Source organism: Thalassophryne amazonica, chromosome 1 (assembly GCF_902500255.1).
Source record: "Thalassophryne amazonica chromosome 1, fThaAma1.1, whole genome shotgun sequence".
Taxonomy (NCBI): Eukaryota; Metazoa; Chordata; class Actinopteri; order Batrachoidiformes; family Batrachoididae; genus Thalassophryne; species Thalassophryne amazonica.
The window spans coordinates 171,702,221-171,723,263 of NC_047103.1; the positions used below are offsets into that span (position 1 = coordinate 171,702,221).

Sequence of the window (21,043 nt, forward strand, 5' to 3'; positions counted from 1 at the left end):
AGTCATGAAGTCATTACTAATTAAAGTTAATGGAATACTCAGCTCAATAGAGCTCTGACTCTTTGTCAGCCTGGCTACAGTGCTGAAAAGAAACCTGGGGTTGTTCTTATTTTCTTCAATTAGTGATGAGTAGAAAGATGTCCTAGCTTTACGGAGGGCTTTTTTATAGAGCAACAGACTCTTTTTCCAGGCTAAGTGAAGATCTTCTAAATTAGTGAGACGCCATTTCCTCTCCAACTTACGGGTTATCTGCTTTAAGATACGAGTTTGTGAGTTATACCACGGAGTCAGGCACTTCTGATTTAAAGCTCTCTTTTTTAGAGGAGCTACAGCATCCAAAGTTGTCAATGAGGATGTAAAACTATTGACGAGATACTCTATCTCACTTACAGAGTTTAGGTAGCTACTCTGCACTGTGTTGGTATATGGCATTAGAGAACATAAAGAAGGAATCATATCCTTAAACCTAGTTACAGCGCTTTCTGAAAGACTTCTAGTGTAATGAAACTTATTCCCCACTGCTGGGTAGTCCATCAGAGTAAATGTAAATGTTATTAAGAAATGATCAGACAGAAGGGAGTTTTCAGGGAATACTGTTAAGTCTTCTATTTCCATACCATAAGTCAGAACAAGATCTAAGATATGATTAAAGTGGTGGGTGGACTCATTTACTTTTTGAGCAAAGCCAATAGAGTCTAATAATAGATTAAATGCAGTGTTGAGGCTGTCATTCTCAGCATCTGTGTGGATGTTAAAATCGCCCACTATAATTATCTTATCTGAGCTAAGCACTAAGTCAGACAAAAGGTCTGAAAATTCACAGAGAAACTCACAGTAACGACCAGGTGGACGATAGATAATAACAAATAAAACTGGTTTTTGGGACTTCCAATTTGGATGGACAAGACTAAGAGTCAAGCTTTCAAATGAATTAAAGCTCTGTCTGGGTTTTTGATTAATTAATAAGCTGGAATGGAAGATTGCTGCTAATCCTCCGCCTCGGCCCGTGCTACGAGCATTCTGGCAGTTAATGTGACTCGGGGGTGTTGACTCATTTAAACTAACATATTCATCCTGCTGTAACCAGGTTTCTGTAAGGCAGAATAAATCAATATGTTGATCAATTATTATATCATTTACCAACAGGGACTTAGAAGAGAGAGACCTAATGTTTAATAGACCACATTTAACTGTTTTAGTCTGTGGTGCAGTTGAAGGTGCTATATTATTTTTTCTTTTTGAATTTTTATGCTTAAATAGATTTTTGCTGGTTATTGGTGGTCTGGGAGCAGGCACCGTCTCTATGGGGATGGGGTAATGAGGGGATGGCAGGGGGAGAGAAGCTGCAGAGAGGTGTGTAAGACTACAACTCTGCTTCCTGGTCCCAACCCTGGATAGTCACGGTTTGGAGGTTTTAAGAAAATTGGCCAGATTTCTATAAATGAGAGCTGCTCCATCCAAAGTGGGATGGATGCCGTCTCTCCTAACAAGACCAGGTTTTCCCCAGAAGCTTTGCCAATTATCTATGAAGCCCACCTCATTTTTTGGACACCACTCAGACAGCCAGCAATTCAAGGAGAACATGCGGCTAAACATGTCACTCCCGGTCTGATTGGGGAGGGGCCCAGAGAAAACTACAGAGTCCGACATTGTTTTTGCAAAGTTACACACCGATTTAATGTTAATTTTAGTGACCTCCGATTGGCGTAACCGGGTGTCATTACTGCCGACGTGAATTACAATCTTACCAAATTTACGCTTAGCTTTAGCCAACAGTTTCAAATTTCCTTCAATGTCGCCTGCTCTGGCCCCCGGAAGACAATTGACTATGGTTGCTGGTGTCGCTAACTTCACATTTCGCAAAACAGAGTCGCCAATAACCAGAGTTTGATCCTCGGCGGGTGTGTCGTCGAGTGGGGAAAAACGGTTAGAGATGTGAACGGGTTGGCGGTCTACACGGGGCTTCTGTTTAGGGCTATGCTTCCTCCTCACAGTCACCCAGTCAGCCTGCTTTCCCGGCTGCTCGGGATCTGCCAGGGGGTAACTAACGGCGGCTAAGCTACCTTGGTCCGCACCGACTACAGAGGCCTGGCTAGCTGTAGAATTTTCCACGGTGCGGAGCCGAGTCTCCAATTCGCCCAGCCTGGCCTCCAAAGCTACGAATAAGCTACACTTATTACAAGTACCGTTACTGCTAAAGGAGGCCGAGGAATAACTAAACATTTCACACCCAGAGCAGAAAAGTGCGGGAGAGACAGGAGAAGCCGCCATGCTAAATCGGCTAAGAGCTAGTAGCTGCGCTAAGCTAGCGGATTCCTAAAAACACGCAAAGTGAATAATGTGTAAATAATTTAGAGGTGATTCAGCAGAAGGAGTGCTTTAGTTAAGGCACGTAAAGATTACACTGGGAAACAAATCGTAATCTAGATAACTAGATCAATCTAACTGCGCAGATTAAACAGCTAACAGATACAGAAAAACACCGCTGTGCTCCGGAACAGGAAGTGATACAATACCGCAGTGAGAGCCAACCACCAGTAGAGGCCAGGTCCTGGGCTGGTGTGGTTACACGTTCGTGAGATAGAGTATCTCGTCAATAGTTTTACATCCTCATTGAAGACAACTTTGGATGCTGTAGCTCCTCTGAAAAAGAGAGCTTTAAATCAGAAGTGCCTGACTCCGTGGTATAACTCACAAACTCGCAGCTTAAAGCAGATAACCCGTAAGTTGGAGAGGAAATGGCGTCTCACTAATTTAGAAGATCTTCACTTAGCCTGGAAAAAGAGTCTGTTGCTCTAGAAAAAAGCCCTCTGTAAAGCTAGGACATCTTACTACTCACCACTAATTGAAGAAAATAAGAACAACCCCAGGTTTCTTTTCAGCACTGTAGCCAGGCTGACGAAGAGTCAGAGCTCTATTGAGCCGAGTATTCCTTTAACTTTAACTAGTAATGGCTTCATGACTTTTTTTGCTAATAAAATTTTAACTATTAGAGAAAAAATTACTCATAACCATCCCAAAGACGTATCGTTATCTTTGGCTGCTTTCAGTGATGCCGGTATTTGGTTAGACTCTTTCTCTCAGATTGTTCTGTCTGAGTTATTTTCATTAGTTACTTCCTCCAAACCATCAACATGTCTATTAGACCCCATTCCTACCAGGCTGCTCAAGGAAGCCCTACCATTATTTAATGCTTCGATCTTAAATATGATCAATCTATCTTTATTAGTTGGCTATGTACCACAGGCTTTTAAAGTGGCAGTAATTAAACCATTACTTAAAAATCCATCACTTGACCCAGCTATCTTAGCTAATTATAGGCCAATCTCCAACCTTCCTTTTCTCTCAAAAATTCTTGAAAGGGTAGTTGTAAAACAGCTAACTGATCATCTGCAGAGGTATGGTCTATTTGAAGAGTTTCAGTCAGGTTTTAGAATTCATCATAGTACAGAAACAGCATTAGTGAAGGTTACAAATGATCTTCTTATGGCCTCAGACAGTGGACTCATCTCTGTGCTTGTTCTGTTAGACCTCAGTGCTGCTTTTGATACTGTTGACCATAAAATTTATTACAGAGATTAGAGCATGCCATAGGTATTAAAGGCACTGCGCTGCGGTGGTTTGAATCATATTTATCTAATAGATTACAATTTGTTCATGTAAATGGGGAATCTTCTTCACAGACTAAGGTTAATTATGGAGTTCCACAAGGTTCTGTGCTAGGACCAATTTTATTCACTTTATACATGCTTCCCTTAGGCAGTATTATTAGACGGCATTGCTTAAATTTTCATTGTTACGCAGATGATACCCAGCTTTATCTATCCATGAAGCCAGAGGACACACACCAATTAGCTAAACTGCAGGATTGTCTTACAGACATAAAGACATGGATGACCTCTAATTTCCTGCTTTTAAACTCAGATAAAACTGAAGTTATTGTACTTGGCCCCACAAATCTTAGAAACATGGTGTCTAACCAGATCCTTACTCTGGATGGCATTACCCTGACCTCTAGTAATACTGTGAGAAATCTTGGAGTCATTTTTGATCAGGATATGTCATTCAAAGCGCATATTAAACAAATATGTAGGACTGCTTTTTTTGCATTTACGCAATATCTCTAAAATCAGAAAGGTCTTGTCTCAGAGTGATGCTGAAAAACTAATTCATGCATTTATTTCCTCTAGGCTGGACTATTGTAATTCATTATTATCAGGTTGTCCTAAAAGTTCCCTAAAAAGCCTTCAGTTAATTCAAAATGCTGCAGCTAGAGTACTGACGGGGACTAGAAGGAGAGAGCATATCTCACCCATATTGGCCTCTCTTCATTGGCTTCCTGTTAATTCTAGAATAGAATTTAAAATTCTTCTTCTTACTTATAAGGTTTTGAATAATCAGGTCCCATCTTATCTTAGGGACCTCTCAGTACCATATCACCCCAATAGAGCGCTTCGCTCTCAGACTGCAGGCTTACTTGTAGTTCCTAGGGTTTGTAAGAGTAGAATGGGAGGCAGAGCCTTCAGCTTTCAGGCTCCTCTCCTGTGGAACCAGCTTCCAATTCGGATCAGGGAGACAGACACCCTCTCTACTTTTAAGATTAGGCTTAAAACTTTCCTTTTTGCTAAAGCTTATAGTTAGGGCTGGATCAGGTGACCCTGAACCATCCCTTAGTTATGCTGCTATAGACTTAGACTGCTGGGGGGTTCCCATGATGCACTGAGTGTTTCTTTCTCTTTTTGCTCTGTATGCACCACTCTGCATTTAATCATTAGTGATTGATCTCTGCTCCCCTCCACAGCATGTCTTTTTCCTGGTTCTCTCCCTCAGCCCCAACCAGTCCCAGCAGAAGACTGCCCCTCCCTGAGCCTGGTTCTGCTGGAGGTTTCTTCCTGTTAAAAGGGAGTTTTTTCCTTCCCACTGTCGCCAAGTGCTTGCTCACAGGGGGTCGTTTTGACCGTTGGGGTTTTTACGTAATTATTGTATGGCTTTGCCTTACAATATAAAGCGCCTTGGGGCAACTGTTTGTTGTGATTTGGCGCTATGTAAATAAAATTGATTGATTGATTGATATTTTGGGAATTTGTTGAACAATCGAGTTATTCGAAAAATCTGAATGAAAAACGTCACAAAACATATTTTATTTCAATGTATTTTCCTTCCTAATTAATTATTCATCTTTCATCAGATTAAACTAAAATTAAAAGCAAAAGCTGATTTTTAATTAATTTAATTTTTATGTTTTACTTCCCAGGCTGAGTGAAGCTTTTTAACGCATCTGGAGTTCAGACCAGATGAGACCTGGAGGGGGGTGATCGGGAAGCACGGCCTCCCCGATCTGAACCCGAGTGGTGTTCAGTTGTTGGACTTCTGTGCTAGTCACAGTTTGTCCATCATGAACACCATGTTCGAGCACAAGGGTGTCCATAAGTGCACGTGGCACCAGGACACCCTGAGCCGGAGGTCGATGATCGACTTTGTAGTCGTATCATCTGACCTTCGGCCACGTGTCTCGGACACTCGAGTGAAGAGAGGGGCAGAGCTGTCGACCGATCACCACCTGGTGGTGAGTTGGATCCACTGGGAGGGGAGGAAGCCGGCAGGCCCAAACGTATCGTGAGGGTCTGCTGGGAATGACTGGCGGAACCCTCTGTCAGCGAGGTCTTCAACTCCCACCTCCGGGAGAGCTTCTCCAAGATCCCGGGGGAGGTTGGAGACATGGAGTCCGAGTGGACCATGTTCTCCATCTCCATTGTCGATGCGGCCGCTCATAGCTGTGGTCGCAAGGTCTCTGGTGCCTGTCGCGGCGGCAATCCCCAAACCCGGTGGTGGACACCGGAAGTAAGGGATGCCGTCAAGCTGAAGAAGGAGTCCTACTTATCTTTGTTGGTAGGTGGGACCCCAGAGGCAGCTGACAGGTACCGGCTGGCCAAGCGTGCCGCAGCCCGTGCGGTCGCAGAAGCAAAAACTTGGGTCTGGGAGGAGTTCGGGGAGGCTATGGAGGAGGACTATCGGTCAGCCTCGAAGAGATTCTGGCAAACCGTCCGACGCCTCAGGAGGTGGAAGCAGCTCTCCATCAGCATTGTTTACGATGCGGGTGGGGAGTTGTTGACCCTGACTGGGGATGTTGTCGGGCGGTGGAAGGAGTATTTCGAGGATCTCCTCAATCCCATTGTCACGTCTTCCAAAGAGGAAGCAGAGACCGGGGACTCAGTGGCGGATTCATCCATTACCCAGGCCGAAGTCACCGAGGTGGTTAGAAAGCTCCTCGGTGGCAAGGCTCCTGGGGTGGATGAAATCCGTCCTGAGTACCTTAAGTCTCTGGATGTTGTGGGACTGTCTTGGCTGACACGCCTCTGCAACATCGCGTGGTGGTAGGGGACAGTGCCTCTGGATTGGTGGTGGTCCCTCTGTTTAAGAAAGGGGACCGGAGGGTGTGTTCCAACTATAGGGGGCTCACACTCCTCAGCCTCCCCGGTAAGGTCTATTCCAGAGTACTGGAGAGGAGAATTCGACCAATGGTCGAACCTCGGATTCAGGAGGAGCAGTGTGGTTTTCGTCCTGGTCGCAGCACACTGGACCAGCTCTACATGCTCCATCGGGTGCTCAAGGGTTCAAGGGAGTTCGCCCAACCAGTCCACATGTGTTTTGTGGATCTGGAGAAGGCGTTCGACCGTGTCCCTCGGGGCACCCTGTGGGGAGTGCTCCGGGAGTACGGGGTCAGGGGTCCTTTGCTAAGGGCTATCCGGTCCCTGTACGACGGCAGCAGGAGCTTGGTTCGCATTGCCGGTAGTAAGTCAAACCTGTTTCCAGTGCACGTTGGCCTCCACCAGGGCTACCCTTTGTCACCGGTTCTGTTCATTATTTTTATGGACAGAATTTCTAGGCGCAGCCAGGGTGTAGAGGGGGTCTGGTTTGGGAACCACAGAATCTCGTCTCTGCTGTTTGCGGACGATGTGGTTCTGTTGGCTTTGTCAAAGCAATACCTTCAGCGTGCACTGGGGCGGTTTGCAGCCAAGTGTGAAGCGTCCGGGATGAAAATCAGCACCTCCAAATCCGAGGTGCTTTCCCCTCTTCAGGTCGGTGGAGTGTCCTTGCCTGAAGTGGAGGAGTTTAAGTATCTCGGGGTCTTGTTCACCAGTGAGGGACGGATGGAGCATGAGATCGATAGACGGATCGGTACAGCATCTGCAGTGATGCGGTCGCTGTATCGGACCATCGTGGTGAAGAGAGAGCTGAGTAGGGGGGCAAAGCTCTCGATTTAATGATCGATCTACGTTCCGATCCTCACCTATGGTCATGAGATTTGGCTCATGACCGAAAGAACGAGATCGCGAGTACAAGCGGCCGAGATGAGTTTCCTCCGCAGGGTGGCTGGGCGCTCCCTTAGAGATAGGGTGAGGAGCTTGGTCACTTGCGAGGAGCTCGGAGTCGAGCTGCTGCTCCTCCATGTCGAAAGGAGTCAGTTGAGCTGGCTCGGGCATCTTTTCCGGATGCCCCCTGGACGCCTCGCTGGAGAGGTGTTCCGGGCACGTCCCATCGGGAGGAGGCCCCGGGGAAGACCCAGGACACGCTGGAGGGACTACATCTCTCGGCTGGCTTGGGAACGCCTTGGGGTTCCCCCGAGGAGCTGGGGGAGGTGTGTGTGGATCGGGAGGTCTGGGCGGCTTTGCTTGAGCTGCTGCCCCCACGACCCGACTCCGGATAAAGCGGAAGAAAATGGATGGATGGATGGAGTTCACAGAGTTTCCTGTGTGACCTGAATGCATCATGAAGTGAAGCAGCAGATCAGAATCACGAAATCAAACTCAAACACTTTACTCACACTTTGACTGTTTCTCTTTAAAATCTGCAGAAATGTCATGTTTACTCACTTTATCAGTGCTGACTTTTGTTTAAAAAGAAAACTCTGAACTGATGCTGAGTACAAAAGAAAAACCTCAATGGTGGCAACAATTTAAAGATAAAAAAGTTTAAGTATCTCCAGATGTGGGTGGAGCTTAAGGTTTACCCTCAAATGAGTCATTTAAACATGTCTGACTGTTTTTGGTTTTTCTTTTTTAAGAGTCTGATCAGTAAATATTGATTAGAGCTTCACTTTGGACCCTGGACGCCTGCCGCTCGGCCCCCTGGGAGAACACAGCTGATTGGCTGATGCGTGCTGCTGAATCAGTCGACCTGGAAGTTCAGGAACTGTTTTAGAACCTTTGATTCCTGAAATAAATCACCATTAATCATGTTAGTGTGTGTCACCATCATGACAACCAGACCACAACAATGAAGTAAAATAAAACCAAACCCTACCCTGTGGAGGCGTCAATGACGTCCCTGACTGTGTCTTGTCTGATATCTTGGCTCTGCCCCGTGGAGGCAGTCCATGACGTCCCTGACTGTGTCTTATCTGATATCTTGGCTCTGCCCCGTGGAGGCGGTCCATGACGTCCCTGATTGTGTCTTATCTGATATCTTGGCTCCGCCCCGTGGAGGCAGTCCATGACGTCCCTGACTGTGTCCTGTGTGATATCTTGGCTCTGCCCTGTGGAGGCGGTCCATGACGTCCCTGATTGTGTCTTATCTGATATCTTGGCTCCGCCCCGTGGAGGCAGTCCATGATGTCCTGACTGTGTCTTGTGTGATATCTTGGCTCCGCCCTGTGCCTGGCGGTCCATGGCGTCCCTGTTTCCTGTGCGATATCTTAGGCTTTGCCCTGTGGAGGCGGTCCATGACGTCCCAGACTGTGTCTTGTGTTATATCTTGGCTTCGCCCTGTGGAGGCGGTCCATGACGTCCCTGACTGTGTCTTGTGTGATAACTTGGCTTCGCCCTGTGGAGGTGGTCCATGACGTCCCTGACTGTGTCTTGTCTGATATCTTGGCCCCGCCCCGTGGAGGCGGTCCATGACGTCCCTGATTGTGTCTTATCTGATATCTTGGCTCCGCCCTGTGCCTGGCGGTCCATGGCGTCCCTGTTTCCTGTGCGATATCTTAGGCTTTGCCCTGTGGAGGCGGTCCATGACGTCCCAGACTGTGTCCTGTGTGATATCTTGGCTCCGCCCTGTGGAGGCGGTCCATGACGTCCCTGACTGTGTCTTGTGTGATATCTTGGCTTCGCCCTGTGGAGGCGGTCCATGACGTCCCTGACTGTGTCTTGTCTGATATCTTGGCTCCGCCCCATGGAGGCGGTCCATGACGTCCCTGATTGTGTCTTATCTGATATCTTGGCTCCACCCCGTGGAGGCAGTCCATGATGTCCCGACTGTGTCCTGTGTGATATCTTGGCTCCGCCCCGTGGAGGCAGTCCCTGACTGTTTCCTGTGCGATATCTTGGCTCCGCCCTGTGGAGGCGGTTCATGACGTCACTGACTATGTCTTGTCTGATATCTTGGCTCCGCCCCGTGGAGGCGGTCCATGACATCCCTGATTGTGTCTTATTGGATATCTTGGCTCCGCCCTGTGGAGGTGGTCCATGGTGTCCCAGACTGTTTCCTGTGTGATATCTTGGCTCCGCCCTGTGGAGGCAGTCCATGGCGTCCGTGACTGTGTCTTGTCTGATATCTTGGCTCCGCCCTGTGGAGGCGGACCATGGCGTCCCTGACTGTCTCCTGTGTGATATCTTGGCTCATATTTTTTTTAGAATATCACCGGCAGTCTTCATCGATCAGATCCATTAATTTAAACTAAGAGTCACTGTTTTAATGAGTTGTTCAGGACACACCTGTCAGTCACATGTTCTGATATTTTTGAGGAAACAAACACTGGTGCTGTTCACCACATCTCTAAAAACCAGGAAATCAAAGCTTCTGAGTGTCTTCACTCAATGTAGACAACTTACAGGTGCTGCATAAGTACTTCTGGAGGGGACTCTACCTGGTGTTACATGAGTGTGGCCCACAAGTTTCAGCACAATGAGGTCATGGATTCAGCACCGGCTCATGATCTCAAACCCGATGTGATGACTGAACAAACTGAAGCTGGTGACCAATCACATGCCGTCTTGACACTGATGAACTTTGACACTTTGGAAGTTGAGCCCAACCTGGATGCACCTAATTATTCAGAAGAACTCACCGAAGTCTTTTAGAAGCCCCACATCTGTCGGGCCAAAGCTTATCCCCAGATACTGTCACACAATGAGGATGAGAGTCTACAGCTCCCCCTGGAGGTGAGACCAGTCCTTCATAGGTTCATTTCCTAGCCAAAGCCAGAAACCCATTGACAGCTGAGTGAACTGAGATGGTGCAGATGAAGTGCACCTCTGACCCGGTGCCCTTCCTCTAACCCCTATACCCTTAATGACAAAATGAATGAAATGAAGGTCCATAGTTTGCTTGGTAACAGATGGTGAAGCCCTCTGATTGGACAGTTAGACCACAAATTGTGTAGTTCAAAACTCAAAGTCTTCCATCTTCCATGTTGCAGTGCTATTCTGGTCTATAAGTCCACACAGCTGTCTACAGATCAGGTCTATGATTCTGATTGAATCAGCAAAAACAAGCATAATTCAAAGTTTGCGTTTGACACTTATTCAAGGTCACCCACCTGTAAGTTGCTCACAATTTACTGCTCAAGAAGTCTTAGATTATTTTGAAGAGAAAATAGAGGATATTAGGTCAGACGTATCCCAGCATGCTCTAGTCCAGAGGTGTCTGAAGACACTCCAGAAAGGGCCAGAAGGTGCAGGTTTTCTTTGCAGGTGATTTCGCTGATTAACATCACTTTGAGCTGATGGAATCAGTTAATCAGCGAAATCACCTGCAAAGAAAACCTGTCCCCTCTTGGCCCTTTCTGGAATGTCTTTGGACACCACTGATCTCGCCTCACTATTAGATCCTGTTACTGACATAGGTGCCATCTCTGGTAGGACGCTGAAACTTACCAGTTCCAGTTTCAATTCCATTTCACTGGGTGTGCATACGCACCTCTTGAGCTCTGCTAAAAGCACAGTGTGTCTTTTTAACGCAATGCCGACTAAACTGTTTAAGGATCTGTGGGCTACCAATGGACTCACTATTCAGAGAAATGTCATAAGGCCATTCTCAGGTTACAACAGCGCCTCGTATTGTCGGGCGACGATGGGGAGTTAGTCCCAGTGTGATGAGACGGAGCTACACTTCGGTGGTAAGACCCGTCCTGAGTTATGCTGTGATAGTTTGGTGGACAAGAGTGGATGCTGAGTCATGTTCTAAGAGTAGCATGACTTTGCATCAGCTGCCCTCAGGACAACACTGACAGCAGCTTTAGAAGAACTTCTGAAGTTAACACCTCTGGACCTCCACACTGTTGGAGAGGCCGTCTCCACGTCAGTAAGGCTGCACCAGTTGGACAAGTGGTGAAAACAAGCAGACGTCAGTCACACCTTAATCAGGGAAAGAATATCAGAGGATCTTCCGCTTATTACTTTCCCATGTGATCAGGTAGGAAAGAGATATACTTTGGGGAATAAATTTAGTGCAGTTAAAACAGGGAGCGAGTCCTGGTCAGGCCGGGCTCTGAACACAACCTCACCTGGAATCACCTGTTTAACAGACATTGTCCATTCCTGTCTATGGCTGATGCAGAGACTCTGATCCATGTCTCTGTCTCTTCTAGACTGGATTAATGTAACACCTTATTCTCTGACTTACCGCAGTCCAACATTAGAGGTCTCCAACTAGTTCAAAATGCTGGTGCTGCTGCTAGAACTTTGACTTGAAGCAGAACTTGACCCAGATTTTGGCCTCTTTCCATTGGCTTTCTGTCTCTGTGATGTCAGAGTTTAATGTTTTGTTATTAACTTACAAAATCATTCTCAGACTAGTGCCTCCCTACCTGGTGGACCTCATTAAACCTTACGTACCGCCCATGTTATGTGTTCGCTGGAGGTAAGGTTTTTGAATGTTCCAAAGGTTAAAAAAAGTCAGTAGGTCACATAACTTTCTCTCACTGTGCACCTGCTCTGTGGAATCATCTGCCTTCTGAGATAAAAGTCTGATTCTTTGGATTCATTCAAGTCCAGATTAAAGACACAGCTGTTTTCCCTTTTGTATGATGAACATACGTGTGTTGCATCAAACTATTTTTCCTTTCCTTAATTGTGTCATTATCACTGCAGCAGATCTCAGCCTCATTATATCTAAATTCTGGGTTTGTTCATGAGCTAAAGTCCAAGCTGTGGGCGACCACATTAGCGCTGTGTGCGGTGGTTAGTTCTGGCTGTTTGATTCTGCTCTCTCCGTCTCCATTTGAGGTGCGTTGTCACTGAGCTCCCGACTATCGGACCCCTGTTTGAGGATGCAGCCTATCCAGGACGGCAGCTCCACCTTTGAAGAATAAGAATATTCATGCCGTCTCCCTGCATTCCTGCCTAATGAACTATAATCACACTTTTGGTGTTTTGCATGTTTGATGATTCTTTGTAACTGTTAGTTTGGTCTGAGCAGACAGTCGCCCCTCTAGGTCTGGTCTGCTTCAGGTTTCTTCCTTAACTAGGCCATTTTTCTTTACCATGTTTTGCTCCAGTGGGGTTGGTGAGGTCAGATTTTGCCCGTTTGAAGTAGCTTGAGGCAACTCATATTGTGATTTGGGACTTTAGAAATCAGCTGAATTGAACTGATGGTTCTTCCAGCGATGCATTCTGGGACTAGTATTTTAATTTTTTTCTCTGTTATCAGTTGGATGTTTTTCTACTTGGTGCCTCTCGGTACCAGACACTTACAGACCTGTTCTTCTTCAGAACACTGACGTCCTTCCTCCCCTATCATCCTCTCTCTCTCTCTCTCTCTCTCTCTCTCTGTCTCTCTCTCTCTCTCTCTCTCTCTCTCTCTCTCTCTCTCTCTCTCGGTCGGTGACCTCTCCTCCTCCCTCTCCTCCTCCCTCTCACACACTCACTCATTTTTTTCCACTCGGCACACTCGGGTTTTCCAGCTGACCATCAAAGCCATGATCTGGATTCGCTGTCTGTCTTTCGGCTTCCTGCTGCTCCACCAGGTTACCTCACATGGTACGTTTGCTAACACGCTAACACGCCGTCCCAAAGTGTCAATAAGTTGCGATGACGCCGCTAACAAGGAAGAACACACTTCTGAAATGGGGGAGGAGGACGTGCTGCCATGTTGGTGGTGTGTTGTGGGTGAAGGGGCGGGAACTGCTGTTTGACTTGATTGGTGGGTGGGACATGACTGACAGCTGACCCTGTTTAGTTTGATTGGTGAGATGTGACATCATCAGGGAGCATTTTGAAGGATAATCCAGGTGTGCCTTCCCATTAGGCCTCATGGTTACCGTAGACTTCCACACAGGAAGTGCTTCAAGTGCTTCCTGTTTTCCAGCAGCTTGAGCCAAATGTAATGTTGACAAATTAAAAAAATGTTTGACATTAATCTCATCAAATCAACATAGCATCTCTCTGAGATCTCCTATGTTAGCTCAGGGCTATTTTGTGCTAGCCTGAGTGAGTAATGTTTGCTTGTCCATAGGCTAAAGTTAACTAAGATGTTTGCTCAGCGCTAACATGTCCTCCAGTTACAGTTCCAGCAACGCCTCTTTACAACTATGTTCAGCTTCAGAAACAACTCTGAAGCTTTTGATGCAGTACTGTGACTGGCCACTAGGTGAATTCACACACATGACGAGGGCGGTTTAGTTGTTCATTTGCATCTGATACACAATCTGTAACTTTGGTTTTAATGTTCTTCTCTCTTGCTAGTCTTTCTGGATGCTGATGTGGCGAATGGCGTCCTCAGCCGGCAGAGACGAGCCAACACCTTTTGGGAGGAGATGAAGAAGGGGAACATGGAGAGGGAGTGTGTAGAAGAGCGCTGCAGCTGGGAGGAGGCGCGAGAGATCTTTGAGGACGACAAAAAAACTGTACTCGCCACGTACACATTCACACCTGAAAATCACACACATTCACACCTGAAAAACACACATTCACACCTGAAAAAACACACATTCACACCTGAAAATCACACACATTCACACCTGAAAAAAACACACATTCACACCTGAAAATCCCACATTCACACCTGAAAATCCCACATATTCACACCTAAAAAAAACACACATTCACACCTGAAAAGCCCACATATTCACACCTGAAAATCCCACATTCACACCTGAAAATCACACATTCACACTTAAAACACACACATTCACACCTGAAAAACACACACACACCTGAAAAAACACGCATTCACACATGAAAAACACATATTCACACCTAAAAACACACATTCACATCTGAAAATCACACATTCACACCTAAAACACACACATTCACACCTGAAAAAACACACATACACACCTGAAAAACACGCATTCACACATGAAAAACACATATTCACACCTAAAGACACACATTCACATCTGAAAAAACACACATTCACACCTGAAAAACACACATTCACACCTGAAAATCACACATTCACACCTAAAACACACATTCACACCTGAACAAACACACATACACACGTGAAAAAACACGCATTCACACATGAAAAACACATATTCACACCTAAAGACACACATTCACATCTGAAAAAACACACATTCACACCTGAAAAACACACATTTACACCTGAAAATCACACATTCACACCTAAAACACACACATTCACACCTGAAAAAACACACATACACACCTGAAAAACACGCATTCACACATGAAAAACACATATTCACACCTAAAGTCACACATTCACATCTGAAAAAACACACATTCACACCTGAAAAACACACATTCACACCTGAAAAAACACTCATCCACACCTGAAAAAAAACACTCATCCACACCTAAAAAACACACATTCACCCCTAAAAGCATACATTCACACCTAAAAACCTATATTCACACCTAAAAAACACACATTCACACCTGAAAAACACACATTCACACCTAAAAAACACACATCCACACCTGAAAAAACACTCATCCACACCTAAGAAACCCACATTCAGACCTAAAAATCCCACATTCACACCTGAAAAACACACATTCACACCTGAAAAACCCATATTCACACCTAAAAAACACACATTCACACCTGAAAAACACTCATCCACACCTGAAAAAACACACAATCACCCTTAAAAACACACACAATCACCCTTAAAAACATACATTCACACCTAAAAACCCATATTCACACCTAAAAAACACACATTCACACCTGAAAAACACACATTCACACCTAAATAACCCATATTCACACCTAAAAACACACATCCACACCTGAAAAAAACACTCATCCACACCTAAAAAACACATATTCACACCAAAAAACACACATTCACCCCTAAAAACACACATTCACACCTAAAAACACACATTCACACCTGAAAAACACACATTCACACCTGAAAAAACACAAATCCACACCTGAAAAAACACTCATCCACACCTAAAAAAAAAACAGTCATCCACACCAAAAAACACACGTTCACCCCTAAAAACATACATTCACACCTAAAAACACACATTCACACCTAAAAAACACACATTCACACCAAAAAAACACACATTCACACCAAAAAAACACACATTCACCCCTAAAAACATACATTCACCTCCAAAAGCACACATTCACACCTAAAACACACACATTCACACCTGAAAACCCCACATTCACACCTAAAAACCCACATTCAGACCTAAAAATTCCACATTCACACCTGAAAAACACACATTCACACCTGAAAAAACACACATTCAGAGCTGAAAATCTCACATTCAGACCTGAAAATCCCACATTCACACCTAAAAAAAACACACAATCACACCTGAAAAACATACATTCACACCTAAAAACACCTTCAAACCTAAAAAGTCCACATTAACGGTGTTTACACCTAAAACACCTTCCCCCTTAGAAACATGTTCACACCAAAAAACTACATTCACAAAAAAGAAAAAACTTACACTGTCACATCTAAAAAGAATGTCATCGTTTTCTTCAGCTGCACCATTTGAGGAAACAGCTCAGATGATTAAAACCTCTTTTTAAAAAAAAAAGATGGTGAGAACTCGGGGCTCGTTAAATTGCGCCCTCCATGTGCTGGTTTTGGGACTCGGTTTGAGTAAAACATTGTGTCTCAGTTTGGTGTATTTTGTTGTGTGTGTGTGTGTGTGTGCAACTTTGTGAAGGATTTGAATTCTTTGTTTTCCTTCTTTTCAGAATGAATTCTGGGCCAAATATGTTGGTAAGATTTATCTACTCTTTAAAAATCAGTCACAACCTCATCATCCCCATCAACCTCAGAAACAAAGTTACTGTTGCTAACAAAGTTCTGCTCACAGGAGAAGAAAAAAGAGACGTCACATCTGAAACTCAGTGAATTCTGGTGTTCCTCATGGATGTGTTCGGGCTCCTACACTGTTCAATGTTTGTATGTACTGGGTGTTGGACTGCATGTTGGACTGGGTGTTTGACTGAATGTTTGACTGGGTGTTTGACTGAGTGTTGGACTGAATGTTTGACTGGGTGTTGCTCTGGGTGCTTCACTGGGTGTTGGACTGGGTGTTGGACTGGGTGTTGGACTGGGTGTTGGACGGGGTGTTGGACTGAATGTTTGACTGGGTGTTTGACTGGGTGTTGGACTGCATGTTGGACGGGGTGTTGGAGTGGGTGTTTGACTGGGTGTTGGACTGCGTGTTGGACGGGGTGCTTCACTGGGTGTTGGACTGTATGTTTGACTGGGTGTTGGACTGGGTGTTGGGCTGTATGTTGGACGGGGTGTTGGACTGAATGTTTGACTGGGTGCTTCACTGGATGTTGGACTGGGTGTTGAAATGTATGTTTGACTGCGTGTTGAACTGTATGATGGACGGGGTGTTGGACTTAATGTTTGACTGGGTGTTGGACTGAATGTTTGACTGGGTGTTGGACTGTATGTTGGATGGGGTGTTCGACTGGGTGTTGGACTGAATGTTTGACTGGATGTTTGACTGGGTGTTGAACTGTATGTTTGACTGGGTGTTGGACTGAATGTTTGACTGGGTGTTGGACGGGGTGTTGGACTGGGTGTTGGACTGTATGTTGGACAGGGTGTTGGACTGAATGTTTGACTGGATGTTTGACTGGGTGTTGAACTGTATGTTTGACTGGGTGTTGGACTGAATGTTTGACTGGGTGTTGGACGGGGTGTTGGACTGGGTGTTGGACTGTATGTTGGACAGGGTGTTGGACTGGGTGTTTGACTGGGTGTTGGACTGTATGTTGGACGGGGTGTTGGACTGTATGTTGGACGGGGTGTTTGACTGGGTGTTGGACTGAATGTTTGACTGGGTGTTGGACTGGGTGCTTGACTGGGTGTTTAACTGGGTGTTGGACTGGGTGTTTAACTGGGTGTTGGACTGGGTGTTGGACTGGATGCTTGACTGGGTGTTGGACTGGGTGTTGGACTGGGTGCTTGACTGGGTGTTTAACTGGGTGTTGGACTGGATGTTTAACTGGGTGTTGGACTGGATGTTTAACTGGGTGTTGGACTGGATGTTGTACTGGATGCTTGACTGGGTGTTGGACTGGGTGTTGGACTGGGTGTTTAACTGGGTGTTGGACTGGGTGCTTGACTGGGTGTTTAACTGGGTGTTGGACTGGATTTTGTACTGGATGCTTGACTGGGTGTTGGACTGGGTGCTTGACTGGGTGCTTGACTGGGTGTTTAACTGGGTGTTGGACTGGGTGTTTGGGTGTTGGACTGGGTGTTGGACTGGGTGTTGGGCTGTATGTTGGACGTGGTGTTGGACTGAATGTTTGACTGGGTGTTGGACTGGGTGCTTCACTGGATGTTGGACTGGGTGTTGAAATGTATGTTTGACTGCGTGTTGGACTGAATGTTTGACTGGATGTTTGGGTGTTGAACTGTATGTTTGACTGGGTGTTGGACTGAATGTTGGACTGAATGTTTGACTGGGTGTTGGACTGAATGTTTGACTAGGTGTTGGACTGTATGTTGGACGGGGTGTTGGACTGTATGTTGGACGGGGTGTTTGACTTGGTGTTGGACTGAATGTTTGACTGGGTGTTGGACTGGGTGCTTAACTGGGTGTTGGACTGGGTGTTGGCCTGGTGTTTAACTGGGTGTTGGACTGGGTGTTGGACTGGATGCTTGACTGGGTGTTGGACTGGGTGCTTGACTGGGTGCTTGACTGGGTGTTCGACTGGGTGCTTGACTGGGTGTTTAACTGGATGTTTAACTGGGTGTTTAACTGGGTGTTGGACTGGATGTTGTACTGGATGCTTGACTGGGTGTTGGACTGGGTGCTTGACTGGGTGTTTAACTGGGTGTTGGACTGGATGTTTAACTGGGTGTTGGACTGGATGTTGTACTGGATGCTTGACTGGGTGTTGGACTGGGTGTTGGACTGGGTGCTTGACTGGGTGTTTAACTGGGTGTTGGACTGGGTGTTTAACTGGGTGTTTGGACTGGGTGTTGGACTGGGTGTTTAACTGGGTGTTGGACTGGATGCTTGACTGGGTGTTGGACTGGGTGTTGGACTGTGTGCTTGACTGGGTGTTTAACTGGGTGTTGGACTGGATGCTTGACTGGGTGTTGGACTGGGTGTTTAACTGGGTGTTGGACTGGATGCTTGACTGGGTGTTGGACTGGGTGTTGGACTGTGTGCTTGACTGGGTGTTTAACTGGGTGTTGGACTGGATGCTTGACTGGGTGTTGGACTGGGTGTTGGACTGGGTGCTTGACTGGGTGTTTAACTGGGTGTTGGACTGGATGCTTGACTGGGTGTTGGACTGGGTATTGGACTGGGTGTTTAACTGGGTGTTGGACTGGGTGTTTAACTGGGTGTTGGACTGGATGCTTGACTGGGTATTGGACTGGGTGTTGGACTGGGTGTTTAACTGGGTGTTGGACTGGATGCTTGACTGGGTGTTGGACTGGGTGCTTGACTGGGTGTTTAACTGGGTGTTTAACTGGGTGTTGGACTGGGTGTTTAACTGGGTGTTGGACTGGATGCTTGATTGGGTGTTGGACTGGGTGTTTAACTGGGTGTTGGACTGGATGCTTGACTGGGTGTTGGACTGAGGTTTGGTTTGAGTTGTGAAACCAGCAACTTATATGCTTTTGTTAACAAGGAAAGGTTTACTGAGCTTGACTTTGTAGATGATGCTGTGATCTTCATGGGATCTATGGATGATTTGGATGACTGCAGCTCTTGAGAAGTTGAATGAGGAATTAGAGTGTCTGGATTTGTGATGGTCCTGGAACCAGACTAAGATCCAGACTTTCAGTGACTTCCTGGACTTGCCCATCAGAAGTGTCTATGTATGCGGTGAAAGTGTTAAAGAGACATTCACTGATCTCAACAGCGACGTTCATATCTCTGGGTCTTCAGACGTTTTAATCCAGAGACTCCTGGGAAGATCTTATGGACTCATGAGGTCAAAACTCACCACATTTAGTCCATGTGGTGAGTTTCTGTGGATGTGATCCAGCATGGACACTGAGGCAAATAAGTATTTGATCCACTGTCGATTTTGCAAGTTTTCCCACCTACAAAGAATGTTGAGGTCTGTAATTTTTAATCATAGGAGCACTTCAACTGTGAGAGACAGAATCTAAAAAAGAATCCAGTAAATCACTTTAATCACTTTTTACATTGTTTGATTTTTAAATAATTAATTTGCATTTTGTTGCATAAAATAAGTATTTGATCACCTACCAACCAGCAAGAATTCTGTCTCTCACAGACCTGTTAATTTTTCTTTAAGAAGTCCTCTTATTCTGCACTCTTTACCTGTATTAATTGCACCTGTTTGAACATGTTACCTGTATAAAAGACACCTGTTCACACACTCAGTCAATCACACTCCAACCTGTCCATCATAGCCAAGACCAAAGAGCTGTCTAAGGACACCAGGGACAAAACTGTAGACCTGCACAAGGCTGGGATGGACTATAGGACAACAGGCAAGCAGCTTGGTAGAAGACAACAACTGTTATGATTATTTATTAGAAAGTGGAAGAAACACAAGATGACTGTCAATCTCCCTCGGTCTGGGATTCCATGCAAGATCTCACTTTGTGGGGTAAGAATGATTCTGAGAAAGCTCAGAACTACACAGGAGGACCTGGTCAATGACCTGAAGAGAGCTGGGACCACAGTCACAAAGATTACATTAGTAACACATGATGCTGTCATGGTTTAAAATCCTGCAGGGCAGCAAGGTCCCCCTGCTCAAGCCAGCACATGTCCAGGCCCGTTTGAAGTTCACCAGTGACCATCTCGATAATCCAGAGGAGGCATGGGAGAAGGTCATGTGGTCAGATGAGACCAGAATAGAGCTTTTTGGAATCAACTCCACTTACCATGTTTAGAGGATGAGAACAACCCCAACAAAACCATCCCAACCGTGAAGCATGGGGGTGGAAACATCATACTCTGGGGGTGCTCTTCTGCAAAGGGGACAGGACGACTGCACCGTATTGAAGGGAGGATGGATGGGGTCATGTATTATGAGATTTTGGCAAACAACCTCCTTCCCTCAATAAGAGCATTGAAGATGGGTCATGGCTGGGTCTTCCAGCATGACAATGACCCAAAACACACAGCCAGAGCAACTACGGAGGGGCTCCATAAGAAGCATTTCAAGGTCCTGGAGTGGACCTGGCCAGTCTCCAGACCTGAACTCAATAGAAAATCTTTGGAGGGAGCTGAAACTCCAAACCTGAAAGATCTAGAGAAGATCTATATGAGGAGTGGACCAAAATCCCTGCTGCAGTGTGAAAACTTGGTCAAGAACTACAGGAAATGTCTGACCTCTGGAACTGCAAAGGTTTCTGTAGCAAATATTAAGGTCTGTTTTTCTTGTGGATCAAATACTTATTTCATGCAATAAAATGCAAATTAATTATTTAAAAATCATACAATGTGATTTTCTGATTTTTTTTTTTTTAGATTCTGTCTCTCACAGTTGAAGTGAACCTACAATATAAATTACAGGGAAAACTTGCAAAATCCACAGTGAATAAAATACTTATTTGCCTCACTGTAGGTGTTGGGGACCCCAGAGACTGGACAAGGTTCAGGACACGCTCACGTTTCACTTAGCT

General features: G+C 45.7%; 1 protein-coding gene across 1 annotated transcript in view; it reads left to right on the top strand.

Moving 5' to 3' along the window:
• The first annotated feature begins 12,840 nt into the window (after nucleotides 1-12,840).
• The window catches only part of LOC117520127, a 43,400-nt gene continuing 35,197 nt past the window's right edge, over nucleotides 12,841-21,043 (top strand). The window contains exons 1-3 of the mRNA XM_034181461.1: nucleotides 12,841-12,977; nucleotides 13,683-13,843; nucleotides 16,150-16,174. Of these exons, the coding sequence (XP_034037352.1) occupies nucleotides 12,917-12,977; nucleotides 13,683-13,843; nucleotides 16,150-16,174 (247 nt within the window). The 5' untranslated portion in view covers nucleotides 12,841-12,916. The remainder of the gene's footprint in view (nucleotides 12,978-13,682; nucleotides 13,844-16,149; nucleotides 16,175-21,043) is intronic.